Source organism: Lipophrys pholis (genome assembly GCF_963383615.2).
Source record: "Lipophrys pholis genome assembly, chromosome: 20".
Taxonomy (NCBI): domain Eukaryota; kingdom Metazoa; phylum Chordata; class Actinopteri; order Blenniiformes; family Blenniidae; genus Lipophrys; species Lipophrys pholis.
In genome coordinates, this window is record NC_137648.1 from 19914475 (window position 1) to 19930885 (window position 16411).

The 16411-nt window shown below is 46.2% G+C and overlaps 1 protein-coding gene across 1 annotated transcript in view; it reads right to left on the reverse strand.

Annotated features, from left to right (window-relative positions):
- Positions 1 to 4404: 4404 nt before the first annotated feature.
- LOC308125708 (E3 ubiquitin-protein ligase HECW1-like) overlaps positions 4405 to 16411 on the reverse strand; it is a gene marked incomplete at its 3' end in the record, with an annotated part of 38649 nt that continues 26642 nt past the window's right edge. Inside the window, exons 11-28 of the mRNA XM_080489651.1 lie at positions 16141 to 16239; positions 13440 to 13593; positions 13036 to 13139; positions 12646 to 12752; positions 11718 to 12038; positions 10754 to 10868; positions 10578 to 10674; positions 10419 to 10502; positions 9057 to 9163; positions 8535 to 8649; positions 8287 to 8400; positions 7712 to 7864; positions 7530 to 7628; positions 7167 to 7296; positions 6937 to 7083; positions 6225 to 6339; positions 5100 to 5298; positions 4405 to 4516 (exon numbers count right to left, since the gene is read on the reverse strand). Coding sequence (XP_080345777.1) covers positions 4405 to 4516; positions 5100 to 5298; positions 6225 to 6339; positions 6937 to 7083; positions 7167 to 7296; positions 7530 to 7628; positions 7712 to 7864; positions 8287 to 8400; positions 8535 to 8649; positions 9057 to 9163; positions 10419 to 10502; positions 10578 to 10674; positions 10754 to 10868; positions 11718 to 12038; positions 12646 to 12752; positions 13036 to 13139; positions 13440 to 13593; positions 16141 to 16239 — 2372 coding nt within the window. The remainder of the gene's footprint in view (positions 4517 to 5099; positions 5299 to 6224; positions 6340 to 6936; positions 7084 to 7166; positions 7297 to 7529; positions 7629 to 7711; positions 7865 to 8286; positions 8401 to 8534; positions 8650 to 9056; positions 9164 to 10418; positions 10503 to 10577; positions 10675 to 10753; positions 10869 to 11717; positions 12039 to 12645; positions 12753 to 13035; positions 13140 to 13439; positions 13594 to 16140; positions 16240 to 16411) is intronic.

Here is a 16411-nt window from a genome sequence, read left to right on the forward strand (position 1 = left end):
CTCGAATTGCCCTTTAACTCTTTTATTTTAACATTCCATTAAAGTCTTTTTCAAGATGTATCAGGTTCTATTTTTTTATTTTAAAGACATTAGCAACTAATATGTCACTCGGTAGAGTGCAGACCTTTTGTTTTGCCGCTTTGGGGGATTTCTTCATCAACATTTAGCTGTTAATGTCCCAAAATCTAATCGATTGGTCATTGGATGATGACAAACCAACCCTGAAGACAACATGTAATTCAGGTTGATAGTTTTTGCGAAAAGTTTGTAAAAACACATACATACAAACCAATCCCGACAAAAACATAACCTTCCTTTTGTTGACGAAGGTCTTTATTATCGTATAAATAATATGAATATTTAGGTAAATCTGAAAAGGATCGTTAAACTTCAAGATTTGACCCAATCGCAAAAAACTTCAGACATAAACCTTCTGTGAAACGTGTGGGCAGTGTGTATGTGTGTGTGTGTGTGTGTGTGTCGGTAACACACATCCACAGTGAGAAAATGATCTTTTTCCCAAAAATTTTTTATTGAGATCCACAGACGGCAGGATGATGAGATGGAGCGATGGCACAGCCTGAGTGTTCAGAAACCCGTTCTCAGATCAGAGCTGCACATTTACAGTACACACACACACACACACACACACACACATACGCACGCACACGCACACACACACACACACACACACACACACACACACACACACACACACACACACACACACACACACACACACACACACACACACACACACACACACACACACACACACACACACTAAATAAATAAATAAATAAATAAAAAGGCATGCTTCAATGTGACCGCCAACACGCTCCACACTGAATCAGCCACCTTCACCTTCGGCACGCCCTCGTCTTTTATTCCCCGACATAAACAGATTTTTACCAACATACTTACAATTACGTGTTCGAGGATCATCTTTTATCCTTCTTTCCCCCATTATAAATAACATCTACAGTGTATATTCAACAATTCCACCCCCTCCCTTTCAATAAACCTTGTGTTACGTACAAAAACCTCTTGTTTCTCCACTGAAACTGAAAAAGTAGAAGAAGAAGAAGAAGAAGAAGAAGCATGGGCTGTTTGCTGGATACATGCGACAACAGTGACGGACTGGAGGGAGGACGGGGACGCTGTGGGGGGGGGGGGGACATGTGGCACGTATCAAAACACAAAGGCTTTCGACGTGAAGGCAAACTCCGCGAGCAACGAGCTTCGTTTAAAAAAACAAAAAACAGCCAGCAGAACGTTCGAGGAGACTTCGCCCGCTCGACGTCAGAGTCATGATACAGTAGAAATCACCTTAGAAAAGATCGTAGAAAAAAAGAAAAACCGATGGAGAGGGAACGCAATGGAATCACAGCGTTGTCCTCCGGGGGGCGGCGTGGAGGCGACGGTGAGGCCTCGCCCGCAGGCGCGACACTGTCATCTGACCTCCAGTTTAACCGACCTTCTCAGTAATCCGGCCCGGCGGTTTGACTGACCGCTTCAATAAAAGTCTTGGGGCTGGAACCGATCGCGACTCACCGCGGGCCTCAACGAGGAGACGCTTTGGACGGAACCAGAGTCCATCGCACACAGTCACAGTCCTCCTTCCTCCACGGGGGAAACTTAAGAGTCACCGGCTAGATCCAATGCATGTTTTTTTGGCGAACTCGACACAGACAGAGACCCAACATGTGAACAAGCCTCGTGACGACCTAAATAGAAAGTTCTAGACGTTTTCGTTAAAGTTGTGAGCCCGTCGTTTGTCTTTTCAGGACTTCCGTTACCAAGCCAACGGCTAACAACGAGCTAACCAACTCAAACAGAACAACCGGTTCACCGAACGACCTCCCCTTGGACGAGAAAGGGTTGGGCATCGTCATTCCTGCTCTGCTCGGGACAAAAACGACGCTTCGCACAAACTTGCCACTTGTTAAGAGTAGAAAGGCGACTTTAACACGACAACGTTTTCAAGTGAAAACTGCAAAACTTTTGTTGTGTTTTGGAGAAAAGTCACTGGAAACTTTTTGAAAACGGTCCAACTCCAACAACATGTCGGAAAACGTCCCTTTTCTGAAACTCTCATAGTAACTAGTTGTTCTGCACACGCTCAGTGGATTCTCCTGCCACTCCGTATTGTTTTTCTTTTTTAGTATTTTGTATAGATTTTAGGAATCCAGGTGAGGAATTTTAATGGTTATTGCTAATGTTAATAATAATGTTACTAATTTTACTGTAGGTTATATTCATAATGTGTATTGTAATGTGTTCCTGTTTGTTGTGTTGTTTGTTTAATGTATCGCACACGATTTTTTTGTATTCTGTATGAACTTTATGAAACCCGGTGAGACATTTTAATGGTTATTGTCAATGCTACAAATTCTTCCTGTAGGTTATATTTGTAATATATATTATAATGTTGTTTTCCCGCCCTGGCACTGCAGACGGAAACTAGCCTAAATCTGGTACAAAGCATCTTTTCTTTAAGATGAAACAAATAAACAAAACTTTTATTTTGATAGTCACCGTAATAACAACCCAACTTGGTCATCTGTCCACGAGAATGTCAGCGTTGTCCCTTTGTTAATGTTTAGAGTCAAATTTTTGCTGCATGTTTGCGTGGTTTCACTACAAGAACAACCAACATGCATGGTCGCCACGTCGTTTTCAACACGTTGCCATGTAAACGCAAAAGTTTTCCAAAACGAAAATGCGAAAAAATGATGCGTCTTCACCTGGAAACCTTGTCGTGTAAAAGGGAGCCGATCGTTCACCAAACAGTTGTAGCGACGAGCTTTAACACCGGATTCATGAACCACAGTTCTTCTGCCAGTGAAGACGGATAGGCTGTAATAAAAAAAATAAAAAATAAAAAAAATAAAACGGACTTGAAACCAACGAGAAAACTTCTTTCAGGAAGTACCGAGCCGTTCGGAGTCCAGGACTCCCCGTAGGTCAGGTGGCAGTTCTCCCGCCGCAGGCCGCTCACTGGGTGAGGCAGTCAGTAACCGAGGCACAGTTTGATTGGAGATGAAGGTGAGAGGCTGGAAAGACCTCGCGGTCACATGGCGGGCTGTGGACCAGGAAGTGGAAGTTAAGGTCTGGACTATTGCATATATTACATCGGTCAGTCCGTGGGCAGATGGGAGCGTGGACTGGTTCGGGACGGCAGTCCAGTCCACTCCGAGGCGTCGCACCAGTCAAGACGTTTGAGACGTCGAAGAGTTTTGACACGCTGAAGGACCGTCGACAGTGGAAGACAAGAGCAGGACGGGCTCCCGTTCAAACAGCAGATACTGCAGAATGAAGCACCGGCCAGAAGGTCCACACTGGGAGAACCTCCTTCAGGGAATCCCCGAAGAGTCGTCCTGCGTGGACGGACTCCCAGGAGCCCTTGTGTCGGATCGGATGGCTACTTGTCTCAGCAGGAGGGTTGACATCGACGTCTGGTTCTGCCGGGGCTTGTCCATTCAGAGGGGGATTACAAAAAAAGGTCCACGTCCGGAGGTTCAGTCCAAAGATCTGGAATTCAGGAGCCAAAAAAGTCCATCAAACGTCCCGTTTGGGAAACGCGAGAACACGAGATCCGTGTTCCGACTTAACTTTTTACCGCTAACGATGAGAGTTCGCGAGTATCTAGGACCTGCTCGTCAAACTGCTCCAGTGTTGATTACGTTGGAATTAAAACTAGTTCTTGTTCCCCAAAACGGAAACCGAGCGCACGATAAAAGAACTGAGCTTCACAGTGACATGCAGACTGCGGGTCTTTAGTCCCTCAGGGATCCGTGTTGGGCCCCTTTCTCTTTCTCTTTAGATTAAATACTCGCGGGATTCTTTAGCCGTGAAGCTTCCAAGGTACTGCAGTCGTTCTGTCCACCTTCGAGAACCAGAAGATCGACGACCTTCATCTTCATCTTCATCTTCATCTTCAGTTCAGTTTGTGTCTGAGAGAAACGCCACCTGAGGAAATGTGTGCTAAACTTCATTCTCATAGAGTCTCACTTTCTGAGCTGAAATGTGAATGATCCCGGTAAAGTTTCTATGATTGTACTTTCTGTTTTCACAGTAATCTGAGTACTGTAGGATTTATTACTATGCATAATGTATTCCAGTAAGTAAATGGGCACTCAGCTGGAGTAACAATGTCTTGTTTTACTCTGTTTCCTCGTCTCTGGATGATCTGATCCTGAATCCTTTCTAAATACGCATACTTTGGGTATGCATAGACGGAATATATAAATACGTTCTTTTAAAAAGCCGGTGTGGTGTTTCCTCAATTCACTTATATAAAAAATCCTGGCCGCATCCACACCGACATGTTCAGTGGCCCCTGGTCATTCGGGCTCCGGCCCGGCCGGTGGTCCGCAGAGGGGGAGGGGCAGCTGGTCCGGGTCACTCTAGGCCGAAGGTGCTGGTCTCCTCCACGGCGATCAGCAGCTTCTCGTACAGCATGGTGTAGGACGGGTACGGAGGGAGGTCCAGGCGGTTGAAGCAGGTGTGAGCCCTGAAAGAGACGGGAGGGGGGCGGAGTCACGTCATTCAGCCCTCAGACCTGCAGCGAACGAACCCGATGACCACATAGTCAGTAGTCGGCGGGAAAATAAGTATCTGAAACACGGTTTTAGCACTTACAAGGAATGGAAACGTCTGGATTTTTTATCGTGGAACATAAAAAAAAAAATCCAGAAAATTACAATCACATTGACTCCTGGCCAGAGACCCTGAAGCCCCGCCCCCTGGTGAGAAACCCTGAAGCTCCGCCCCCTGGTCAAAAACCCTGAAGCCCCGCCCCCACAGACTTAGACTCTGAAACCCCAACTCCCTGGTCAGAAACCCAGGAGACCCACCCCCACAGACTTAGACCCTGAAGGCCCATCCCCTGGTCAGAAACTCTGAAGCTCCGCCCCCTGGTCAGAAATCCGTACGCCCCGCCCCAGTCAGAGACCGTGAAGCCTCGCCCCCACTGTCTTAGACTATGAAGACCCGCCGCCCGCTGGTCAAAGATCTGTAGCTCTGCCCCTCAGTCAGAAACCTTCAATCCCTGTGCCCTGAGACCCGGTGACCCGACTTTGCCCCTCCCCCCTCACCTGGGCAGCGAGCTGACTTTGCCCCACTTCTCGATGCAGAAGCGTCTCAGGCCGTTGGAGCCTCGCAGCGCGGCGAAGCCCTCGTAGGGAACGCTGCTCGTCCCTGTCACGAACTGCAGCAGGCGCAGACGCTGCTCGTTGTTGAAGCGCTCCACAGCCGCCCAGAACCAGCGCATCACCACATGGCCGTCATGGTAACCTGCAGGAGGGGGCGTGGTTTAATACATCCTTGTCAGTCACAGTCTCGGAAGTCAGTGGTTCCCAACCTTTTTCTTGAGGGATCAAAATTTTTATTATTGTAAACCGCCGCCAGTCTTTCTCCCGCTGCTTACATTTAATTAAAAACGCTGGAACTTAGTAGATTTGTGACATAAATGAATCAAATGCCGATTTGCCTCTTTGTAGAACATTAATAAAAAAGTTTAAAACCTTAAAATTAAGAGGGCTTCTTTAAGAGGGCCCATGAATCTTTCAGTCGGCCCCTGGTTGGGAATCACTGTCCTAAGTCACTGATTTTTCAACATGAAGATTGTGGCCTACTGGTGGTCATCAAAGGTACTGCAGGTGGACCATGAGAGGCAAAGTAAAATAACTACGGAAAAATATTTCAATAGTAGTTAAAAGCGTGTGGAGTTATTAAAAATGATAAGAATGTCTCAATCTGCAAATCTACATTTTTAAAATAGCCAAAATGGTTGGTTAAAAAAAAAAAAATCTAAAATTCCGAATCAGCTGAAATAAAATAAGAAGTGCTAAATATGATAAAAAGGTTTAAAGCCCCTAAAGGTTTGAAAAATGTAATGAGTTATAAATTGTAGCTGTTAAATTTCATAAACTCGACATGAGCTAAGGTTTTGGGTAAAATACCAAAAATATACATTAAAGTTACATTAAAGCTGAAACCTGTTTTTCCGCTCCAGGTGAATTTTATTTCGTGGAAAATTAAAAAAGTGAGGGACTCATGACACCACCTGCTGGTTCAAAGTAGTACTACTAGCTCGTCCAGCGGGCCATAGTGGACCCTTCAGACGGCCGATTCCAGGCCGCGGACCTTATGTTTCAACCCCCCGATGGAGAAACCAGTACTTCAGAGAGCTGATGTAGAGTGTGTAGAGACACACACACCTCCTCGGTACTCGGTGTGGCTCCTCCAGTCTCCAAGGTCGATCTCCACCGTCCCCGCAATCACCAGCTCCAGCTCCCGGGCATCGAACACAGACACCAGCCGGGAGTCCACCACCTGGTACACACACACACACACACACACACACACACACACACACACACACACACACACACACACACACACACACACACACACACACACACACACACACACACCACAGGGGTAAATTAAAAGGTTGAGGTTACCTCAGGTACAGACGCTAGTGGAGGGGCCCCTTTAAGGAGACTCAGGATTTGTCAATGCAGTGCTTGGTGGGGGGGGGTTCAAGTTGTGTTATTGAAATGGAATGAAAGATGCCACCTGCCTCTGGGGGCCCCCCTTATAGACGTTAGACAGCAGGAGCTAGTGGAGGGGGCCCGTTAGGGAGACCCCTGATGTGTTGATGTAGGGGTTTTTAGGTTGTGTTGCTGAAATGGACCAAATGTCAGCCATATTTGGGAGCCCCCTTATAGAGGTTAACGATCAGGAGCTAGTAGAGGGGGCCCATTAGGGAGATTCCAACATGTCATTGCAGACAAATGTGTTGTCATGGACCTGCTATATGTCAGCTGTGTTTTAGGGGCCCCCTGTAGTCACACTGTGGTACAACTGAAGACCCCCGGGCCTTGTGTGGCCCTCCTCCCTCCCTGGTGTGATGGACGTGATACGGACCTCATAGAAACCCCGGACCAGGGCCTCGGTCTGCTGCACAACCCCCCTCTCCACCCTCCACTTGGCCATGCGCTCGATGTAGTCCTTCTTGTTCTTCTCGGTCACCTGCAGGTTGGACCCGTTGGACTTCAGCTCTCGCTCCGTCACCTGTCCACACGACGACACCGCGGACACTCAGAGGACAGTGGATGGAGGCGGACTTCATAAAGTCTCTCTGAACCGGCTCAGACCTGTCCGAAGACCTCCTCGTTGACGGTGAAGGTGAGGTCCAGGATGTCCGTGATGTCGTTGTCCTTCATCCACTGCAGAGACTGATGGAACTCCTCGTCTAGGTACTCCAGGTCAGACAGGTCGGTGGCCCTGTGTGTGTGTGTGGGGGGGGAACCGAGCACTAAGAGCATGCTAGTAGCATGGTAACAGTAGGCTAACATTCAATCATATTATTCAGTCAATTTACAGCTAAAGTTATGTGTAAGTGATGAAACATGACGGACTGACGAGGAAAAAAAAAAAAAATCTAATAATCTATACATAGATAATAAAGTAAGTCCAAACAAATGTACTATACATAACTGCATGACATGAATACTGACAGGCGGAGCAGCGCTTTGTAGAACGGTCTGGTGAAGAAGGCGTCCAGCAGGTACTGATGGATCAGAGCCAGACCCAGGATCCGCCCACTGAACCGGAACCTGCACACACACCCACAGACATTAGCATCAGGAAGAGGACCTCCCTCCATGTGGGCTGGTTCCTCCGGTTCCTCCCACGTTACCATTCCAGATGGTTCTCCACGAAGGCCGACATGGGGCTGATCTGGACCGTGTACGTGTCGTTGGCCGAGTACTCGAAGAGGCCGTAGTACGGGTTGAAGAGCTCCTGAGACAAGAGGAAGAAGAACTCTCTGGACGGACCGCTGTAGTCCAACCTGAGGAGACATGGAGACGCTTCACATTTAACCGCCGTGTTACGGGAGGACGTAGACATGGAGCTGACGTATCGGTGTGGCCGCCATCTTGGGGTGGGTCACCACTTCGGCTAAAGTACATTGACTTCTATTGGGGAACCACCAATGGTGTGTGTGTGTGTGTGTGTGTGTGTGTGTGTGTGTGTGTGTGTGTGTGTGTGTGTGTGTGTGTGTGTGAGAGATTCTGTTAAATGGAGTTAAATGGAGCTGACGTATTAGTGTCACTGCCATCTTGGATGGGTCACCACCACGACAACAATGTATTTACTTCTATTGAGGAACCATCAATGGTGTGTGTGTGTGTGTGTGTATGTGTGTGTGTGTGTGTGTGTGTGTGTGTGTGTGTGTGTGTGTGTGTGTGTGTGTGTGCGCGTGTGTCTCACCCCTCCTCCCCCAGGAAGGTGACGTAGAGTTTGTTCCTCTGCAGCTCTTTTCGTGAGTACGCCATCACCTGGTTGAAGGTTCCCTCCAGCAGATGTTCTCTCCTGATCAGCAACCTGCAAAGAAACCTGCAGTTCAACACCACAGGACCCCCGCAACCCCCAATCTAATCTGACCTCTGTCCTGCCCCTTGATCTAGACTGTGACCAGGTTGTAGTTGAAGTGCCATGTCATTGGACGACGTTCTTACTTGATCTTGCCCGGACCCTGGCCGTAGCCTTTAGCTTCTAACTTCCTGTAGAAGTTCCTCAGTTTGGCCTCGAAGTCTCTGCGGTACGGAGCTGGAGCCCGGGCCCTCTGCAGACCTGCACACAGACGTTAAATGCTCAGCAGAAGGTTAAAACTGAGGATTACTGGAAGAGAACAACGGAGAAAGTATTAGTCCTTCTTGGCACAGTGTATTCCTAGTGAACCTGAGCGCAACATGCTCGCAAGCAGAAGGGGATCGAGGGTGTTTTTCAGGTGGAATCAACTGTGGGATTCAAACCAGTGACCTTCTCTACCCTGTGGGACACCACTGCCCCAAAACGTTTACGGTAAATCATGAAATTCAGAAACAGTTAAGACAATTGTTTCAACCTTTTCTTCAATCGTTTTCCCGTCCACAAGGTGGACATTTCTGTCTGTAAAGGTCGATACTCTAGAAGACGATACAGATTGTCTCTTGATTCCCGGGACTCTCGTTCTCAAACCGTTGGAGGAGCTGAGCTACCTGGAGAGTTCTGGGGAGACGAGGCCGGCGAGCAGCGAGGAGAGAAGCTGAAGCCGGGGTGGATGGGGTGAGGCGGAACGTAGGACATGATTTCCTCTTCGAAGAGACTGAAAGACAGAAGACGTGTTACACTTACGGAACATTAATATATTGTTGTATATGGGTAAACATAGTGCAATATATTAAATAATATATTTATGCATATATTTTCCAGGTTTTCTTTATTTCTATATTTTCATATGTGAATATCTATATTCTGAAGTGTATTAGGTACAAAATGACATCTATTTCAATATAAAAGTAAATATATTATTATATATTCTTAAGTGTACTAAGTATATTATTATATGTATTTCAATATATGTCATATTATTCATCCATATATATCACAAAGTGTATTGAATATATTACATATATGTAATCAATATTAAAGTAAATATATGAATCCATAATTATTCTGAAGTGTAATATATTAAATATATTATTACATATATTTCAATATATATGTCAATATATTCATCCACATAAATCACAAAGTGTATTAAGTACAATATCAAATCTATCGATTATATTATTACATATATTTAATCAATATTAAAGTAAATATATTCATCCAAATGTATTCTGAAGTGTAATACATTAAGTATAGAATTATATATATTTCAATATATGTCAATATATTCATCCACATAAATCACAAAGTGTATTAAGTACAATATGACATCCATTTCAAAATCAAAGGAATTATATTAATATAGATTCTGAAGTGTATTTAGTACAATATCTCATATTTCAATATATATGTCATAATATTCATCTGTATATATCACAAAATGTATTGAATGTATTATTACATATATGTAATCAATATTAAAGTAAATATATTCATCATATATTCTGAAGTGTAATATATTAAGTATATTATCACATATATTTCAATATATTTATATGTCAATATATTCATCCATATATTCTGAAGTGGATTGAATACATTGATACATATATTTTTATATAAAAGTACATATATTTTCATACATTTTTCAAGATATAAAAAGCACCAATTCCTAATGTAATTTCCAATGCACTGTAATATATTAATACAATAATTCCATATATTTAACAGATTTATTGAGATGCCTGCTTGTTGTTGTATTTAGTTAATAATGATTCAGAATCAGGTTGTAATGCTATTTGAAATCTTTTCATTTTACCAATAAATCAGGATACTAAATATTTCAATATTTTGGAATTAAATATGTTTTAGAATTTCTTGTCTTTGCGTAAGAGTAAAGCTGCCACTCCCTTTGAGCAGACGTTGAGCCGACAACATCGCTCGGTACTGGAGCCACTGAAGTTCTTCACCTCAGCAGGATGACCAGGTCGGCGTCGCACGACAGCTTCTCCACGCCCTGAGTGCCTTCGGTCCGGACGTAGTGGATCTTCTCCCTGAGCCCAACGGAAAGCAACGTGTCGGTGACGAACTTTAGAGCGTGGCGGTATTTCTAGAGGACGCCAACAGACCTCAGCGCGTGGTTCCTGCTCAGGCTGGGCTGCCGCTCCTGCAACATGTCGAAGATGTTGGGCTGCCGGAGGAACGCCACGATCTTGTCGTTGTACGCTGGGCGAGAGAAGAGGCCGTGTCAGAGTGCATTCTCTGGCGCGAGCTTTGAGAAGAGGCGAGGACGGCGGTGCCTTACATGGAGCGCTCAGATGCTGGGGGTCGCCGTGATGCTGGCTCCGTATGGCGGCCACCAGGCTGTTCCCGGGACGCGCCATCAGGGAGGCGCCTCGACTCCTGGACACGTCCGAGGCCTGACAAGCAAACATTCCAACGCACAAACTGCAACGACTGCTAGGATTGACACCGCCAGTTCGGGAAAATCGGCTCAACTGATTTTTACAAGGATCAGCAAGAAGAGGCTGGTGTCAAATTACAAGATAAACTGATAAACCCAGCTGCTCAACACTCCAGTGTTTACACTAAAAGAGATCATTCATAAGGGGAAAATAATCTTTTTTGCTTCAAGTGTTACTAAACCAAGCTAAGCTAAGCTAAGCTAAGCTAAGCTAAGCTATGAAGCGGCCAGCTACAGCTTTTATATTTTCCATCATGTTCAGATGTGGGCATGTGTCACGAGGTTGAAACCTTCAATTCTGTTGTTTAAGCACTTTATTCAGACAGCCATTCCTTTATCGCAGCCAATCAGCACAATGATGCTGGTGTCAAATTACAAGGCAAATGTTGAAGTTCTCAGCACTTCTTAAATATTCAATCTGACAGAAAAGGTTTTTGAAATATAGTTTATCAGCTGGGTAACATTTCCTCTATAGCTGTTTTCTGTGTATTGACAGTGAATCATGACGAGGCTGGTGTCAAACTACAAGCACAGTTGTTTCTTGGTATTGCTATACTCATTAGCAACCTCAGAAAAACTGATTAAAACAGCTAAATGGTTTATCATGATTATGGACTTTTGCTGAGCTTAGCTAGGCTAGGCTAGGTTAAGCTAAGCTAAGCTAAGCTAAGCTAACCAATAACAGACTATTATGATGAGTTTTTACCATCAACCTATCGAACTACCTCAAATCGTTTTCAGGATGAAACCATGCCGGAGGGTCTGAACAGTGAGGGATCGGATTTCCGTACAGGTGTGTTCGTACCTCTCCGGCGCTGTAGCTGCGTAGCCTCTGCAGGTGCTGGCGGTGGGCAAGGTGACCCGGCAGCCGGCCGTTCTGCAGGGGGATCCGAGGGTCGATGAAGGTCGTGGCTCGACTGTTGTGATCCACAAAGAAAGACTTGCCCTGGGGGTCGGTCTTGATCTCCCAGCCCCGCGGCAGCTCCAGCTGGGTGTCGGCGAACTTGTTGAGGAAGACCACCAGGTCTCGGTTGTGCTGGTAGCGCTCGAAGTTCCTGGCGTCGCGACGAACCTTCAGGATCATGTGCTTCACACAGCTGCTGCTGGTGAACATCCGGTACGCTGCCTGGAGAGGGACGCACACACACACACACACACACACACACACACACACACACACACACACACACACACACACACACACACACACACACACACGAAAGAAAAAAGGGAAACATGTCAACACGACAAAAAATAGAAAGAAAAAAATTTTGTAAAAAAAAGTGAAAAAGTAAAAAAAAAAGAAAATAGGATGAAGGCGACTGTGACACGCTTGTTAACCTGTGATTGTCAAAATAAAAGTACCAAGCCACAGGAGAACATGGACTGGGAGTCATGACACAAACCATTGTTCTGATTGTCCATCTACTGAGCATGTGCAGAAGAACTCGTTATGCACATGTGCAGTAGGAGGGTTCCAGAAAAAGTTGCCCCTTTTCACCGTTTGTATGTAACGAGGCTGCACTGAGGAAGTAAGAACAAAAAACTGAATGCTAAACACTCATACGGATGTTAGACCAATGTGCTGAGGACTTTATATGATCACATTGTGCAAATGTTAGTTAGTAAAATGAATTGGTCTATATGAGCATCAATGACAGATGATCCACAACGTGTCAATACAATCTGCAGCTGCGTGTGTGTGTGTGTTTGTGTGTTTGTGTGTTACTCACATAGTTGCTGTGCAACACGGTGAAGAATTCGGGGTGTGTGATGAACTTGACGGCGGGCGATTGGAGGAGGTGGCTGATCTTCTGATGATTGACAGGGGAGGCGGGGCCTGCACACACACACACACACACACACACACACACACACACACACACACACACACACACACACACACACACACACACACACACACACACACACACACACAGAGGCGAATTAGTAAGCTTGTTACATTCATACGCATTACTGTAATCTCACGAGATCAAACTGTCTGGCTGGATTACAGCTGTGTGTGTGTTTGTGTGTGTGTGTGTGTGTGTGTGTGTGTGTGTGTGTGTGTGTGTGTGTTTGTGTGTGTGTGTGCGTGTGTGTGTGTGTGTGTGTACCTGTACTTGTGGGCGGGGAGTCTGGGTCGGCCTCCGTGCTGCTGCTGCGCTCTAACCTGGGCCCGCCGCCCTCCTCCTCTGTGGCCATGGTCCTCTGGATATTCTGGTACCTGCAGTGGAGGCGGAGCAGCACACCATGACGAAGATGATGATGAAGAAGACAGTTCAGCACATCCTTCCATCGTTGCTCATGATCCACACTGTGGTGAGTTCCCTCTGCAGCCAGCAGGTGTCAGTACAACCTCACAGAAGGATTCCCATCCGCTCCTCACCACCTCAACCAGTATAGATACGTCCTCTAATAAATCCTCAATAATCTTATTTGTACTGTTTGCTGCAGGTCGAGGTGCGGCAGAAACGTCTTTCTTTAACCCCCTGAAGGAGTTCCAGGAGAGTGCGTGACCTCTGACCTCCGGTTGAGCTGCTCCATCTGCTGGGTGGAGCCCGACCGGGGGATGCCGTGGCTGCACTTGCCGCCGTGGCTCGGCCGCTGCCAGGTGGTTGTCCGGTTCACGTGGTCCACGTAGAAGACTCGGCCGTGGCTGTCGACCCGGGCCTCCCAGTCTGTGGCGGCAGAGGAGGAAGAGGAGCAGGAGCTCTTCATCATTATCATCATCATCATCAGTCTCAGTGACAGCAGGGATGCAACCCCCCCTCAGAAGAAGCCGTCAGGTAGAGAGAAACAGCAGATGAAATTCATTTAACTTTCATAGAGTTGGATCAAATAGAACTCGAGTCTGTTGAAAACAACTTTACTGCTGTTTTCTTACCAAACGTCATAATGCTGAATATACTGAATCTGTAGGAAGGAAGGAAGTAGGGAAGGAAGGAAGTAGGGAGGGAAGGAAGGAAGGAAGTAGGGTGCGAAGGTGTGAAGAAAGGAAGTAGGGAGGGAAGGAAGGAGGGAAAGAAGTCGGGAGGGAAGGAAGGAAGTAGAGTGCGAAGGTGTGAAGAAAGGAAGTAGGGAGGGAAGGAAGGAGGGAAAGAAGTCGGGAGGGAAGGAAGGAAAGAAGGAAGTAGGGAGGGAAGGAAGGAAGGAAGAAGGGTGCGAAGGAGTGAAGAAAGGAAGTAGGGAGGAAAGGAAGGAAGGAAGGAAGTAGGGTGCGAAGGAGTGAAGAAAGGAAGTAGGGAGGGAAGGAAGGAAGGAAGGAAGTAGGGTGCGAAGGAGTGAAGAAAGGAAGTGGGGAGGGAAGGAAGGAGGGAAAGAGGGAAAGAAGGAAGGAGGGCAGGAGGGAGGAAGAAAGGAACGAACAAATGAAGGAAGGAATGAAGAAAAGAAAGAAGGAAAGGGGGAAGGAAGGGAGGAAGAAAGGAGGGAAGGATCGAGGGAAAGAAGGAAGGAGGCAGGGAGCGAGGGACAGAGAGAGGGAGGCAGGGAGGACGGAGGAAAGGAAGGAAGGAAGCAAGGAAAAAAGAAGGAGGGAGAGAAAGAAAGAAAGAAAGACCGAAGAGGAGTCTCTGAGAAATGACTGAACAATTAAAGTTTGCAAAAAGAGACTGAATCTAGGAAAACAAAGAACGTAGAGGAACGTCGTTAACAAAAGAAAAACCCGACAGATGAACAGAAAAAGACTCCGCAGATGGTTCTGCGGCTCTGCGGCTCTGCAGGCCTTCAGACCGACTTCCCGTTCCTCCGATACAGAACACTCTCGCCGTCCTCTCGTACACAAGAGTAGTGCGATCAGCTGGAGGTAAAGCTGTTGTGCCCTCGGCTCCGTCACTCTGACCTCCACTCAACCAGACTCTCCACGCTCCGGGACGTTTGAATGAAAGTCACAGACTGTGTTTCTATCCAGCTACATCACCGTGATGTCGGAGCTTCGCCGTCGAGACGGAAACCTCCGTGAAACTGAACTGGAGGGAGAGCGTGCGACCGCTGAATGCCACCATTAGGCGGCGCTGTTGAGGTTTCACTGCATCAGAGGGCTGCGTGTCTCTCGGATTAAAAAAAAAAAATTGGTTGAAAAAAATTGCTAAAATGGGAAGAAATACTAAAATGACGAGACTTTCTAAAAACGGAAATCTTTAAAAGGAAAAAAACAAAACAAGCAAAACTGTTAAAAAAAAAAGATAAAATGGCTAAAATGTCCTTCCTTCCTGTGGCCGTAGGACTTAAACTCCTCCCGGTAAAGAGTGTTTGCTGTGTTTTAGTTAATTTGATCTTTTCTGTGCTGACATTAGTCAGGCAAGCCATATTCAAAAAGTTGCATTTTCCCTCATTTACATGCAGAAAGAACATTTTCAAAAAGTTCCAACTTGCAAGCCGTATTCAAAAAGTTGCATTTTCCCTCATTTCAATGGAGTAAGAACATTTTTGAAAAGTTCCCCCTCGCGAGTTGTATCCAAAAAGTTACGTTTTCCCTCATTTACATGCAGTAAGAACATTTTTGAAAAGTTCCACCCTGCGAGCCACATTCAAAAAGTTGCGTTTTCCCTCATTTACATGCTGTAAGAATGTTTTCGAAAAGTTCAAACTTGTGAGCCGTATTCAAAACATTGCGTTTTCCCTCATTTACCTGCAGTAAGAACATTTTCAAAAAGTTCCACCTTTGAGCTGTATTAAACAAGTAGCATTTCCCCTCATTTACATGGAGTAAGAACATTTTTGAAAAGTTCCACCTCGTGAGTTGTATTCAAAAAGTTGCATTTTCCCCTCATTTACATGGAATAAGAACATTTAAAAAAAGTTCCACCTTGAAAACCGTTTTCAAAAAGGTGCGTTTTCTTTGGCTCCGAGCTCTGTCGTGGTGTAAACGGTCACGCAAAACGCAACAAAGGTTTTCTGTCTTCACTCGAAAACGTCGTGCAAATGGAGCCTAAAAGGGGGAGGGGTTATGTTGGAGGGGGAGGGGTTATGGGAGGGGGGAGGGGTTATGAGGATGGGGTACAATGAGGTGATGAGTGCAAAACACAAAGGACGTGAACCATGATGGAGAAGCGAAGCACAACGAGCAGCACACACACACACACACACACACACACACACACACACACACACACACACACACACACACACACACACACACACACACACACACACACACACACACACACACAGAGTGAGGTGCAGGATGACACTCCAGAGTAAGCCTGCAGGCTGGTGGTTCTTACTTGGAGGTAAGGCTTGGTCAGTGGCAGCAGGAAAATGGTTTAGGTCATGGCCGGGTCGCAGGACTGGAAGATGGCCGACAGGAGGGGAGGAGTCTGAGCCTATGGGACACCAGAGAGACAGGATGGGATACGTTACCAGAGGGACGCGGCGTCCTGGAGAGGGCGCCACACTCGGAACGGGGGAACATGGGAAACTCACGTGAATCGGCCGTGCGAGCGCTCGTCACGTTGCGTTATCCCCCGCTAACGCCGCTAACTACCTCCACTAAAC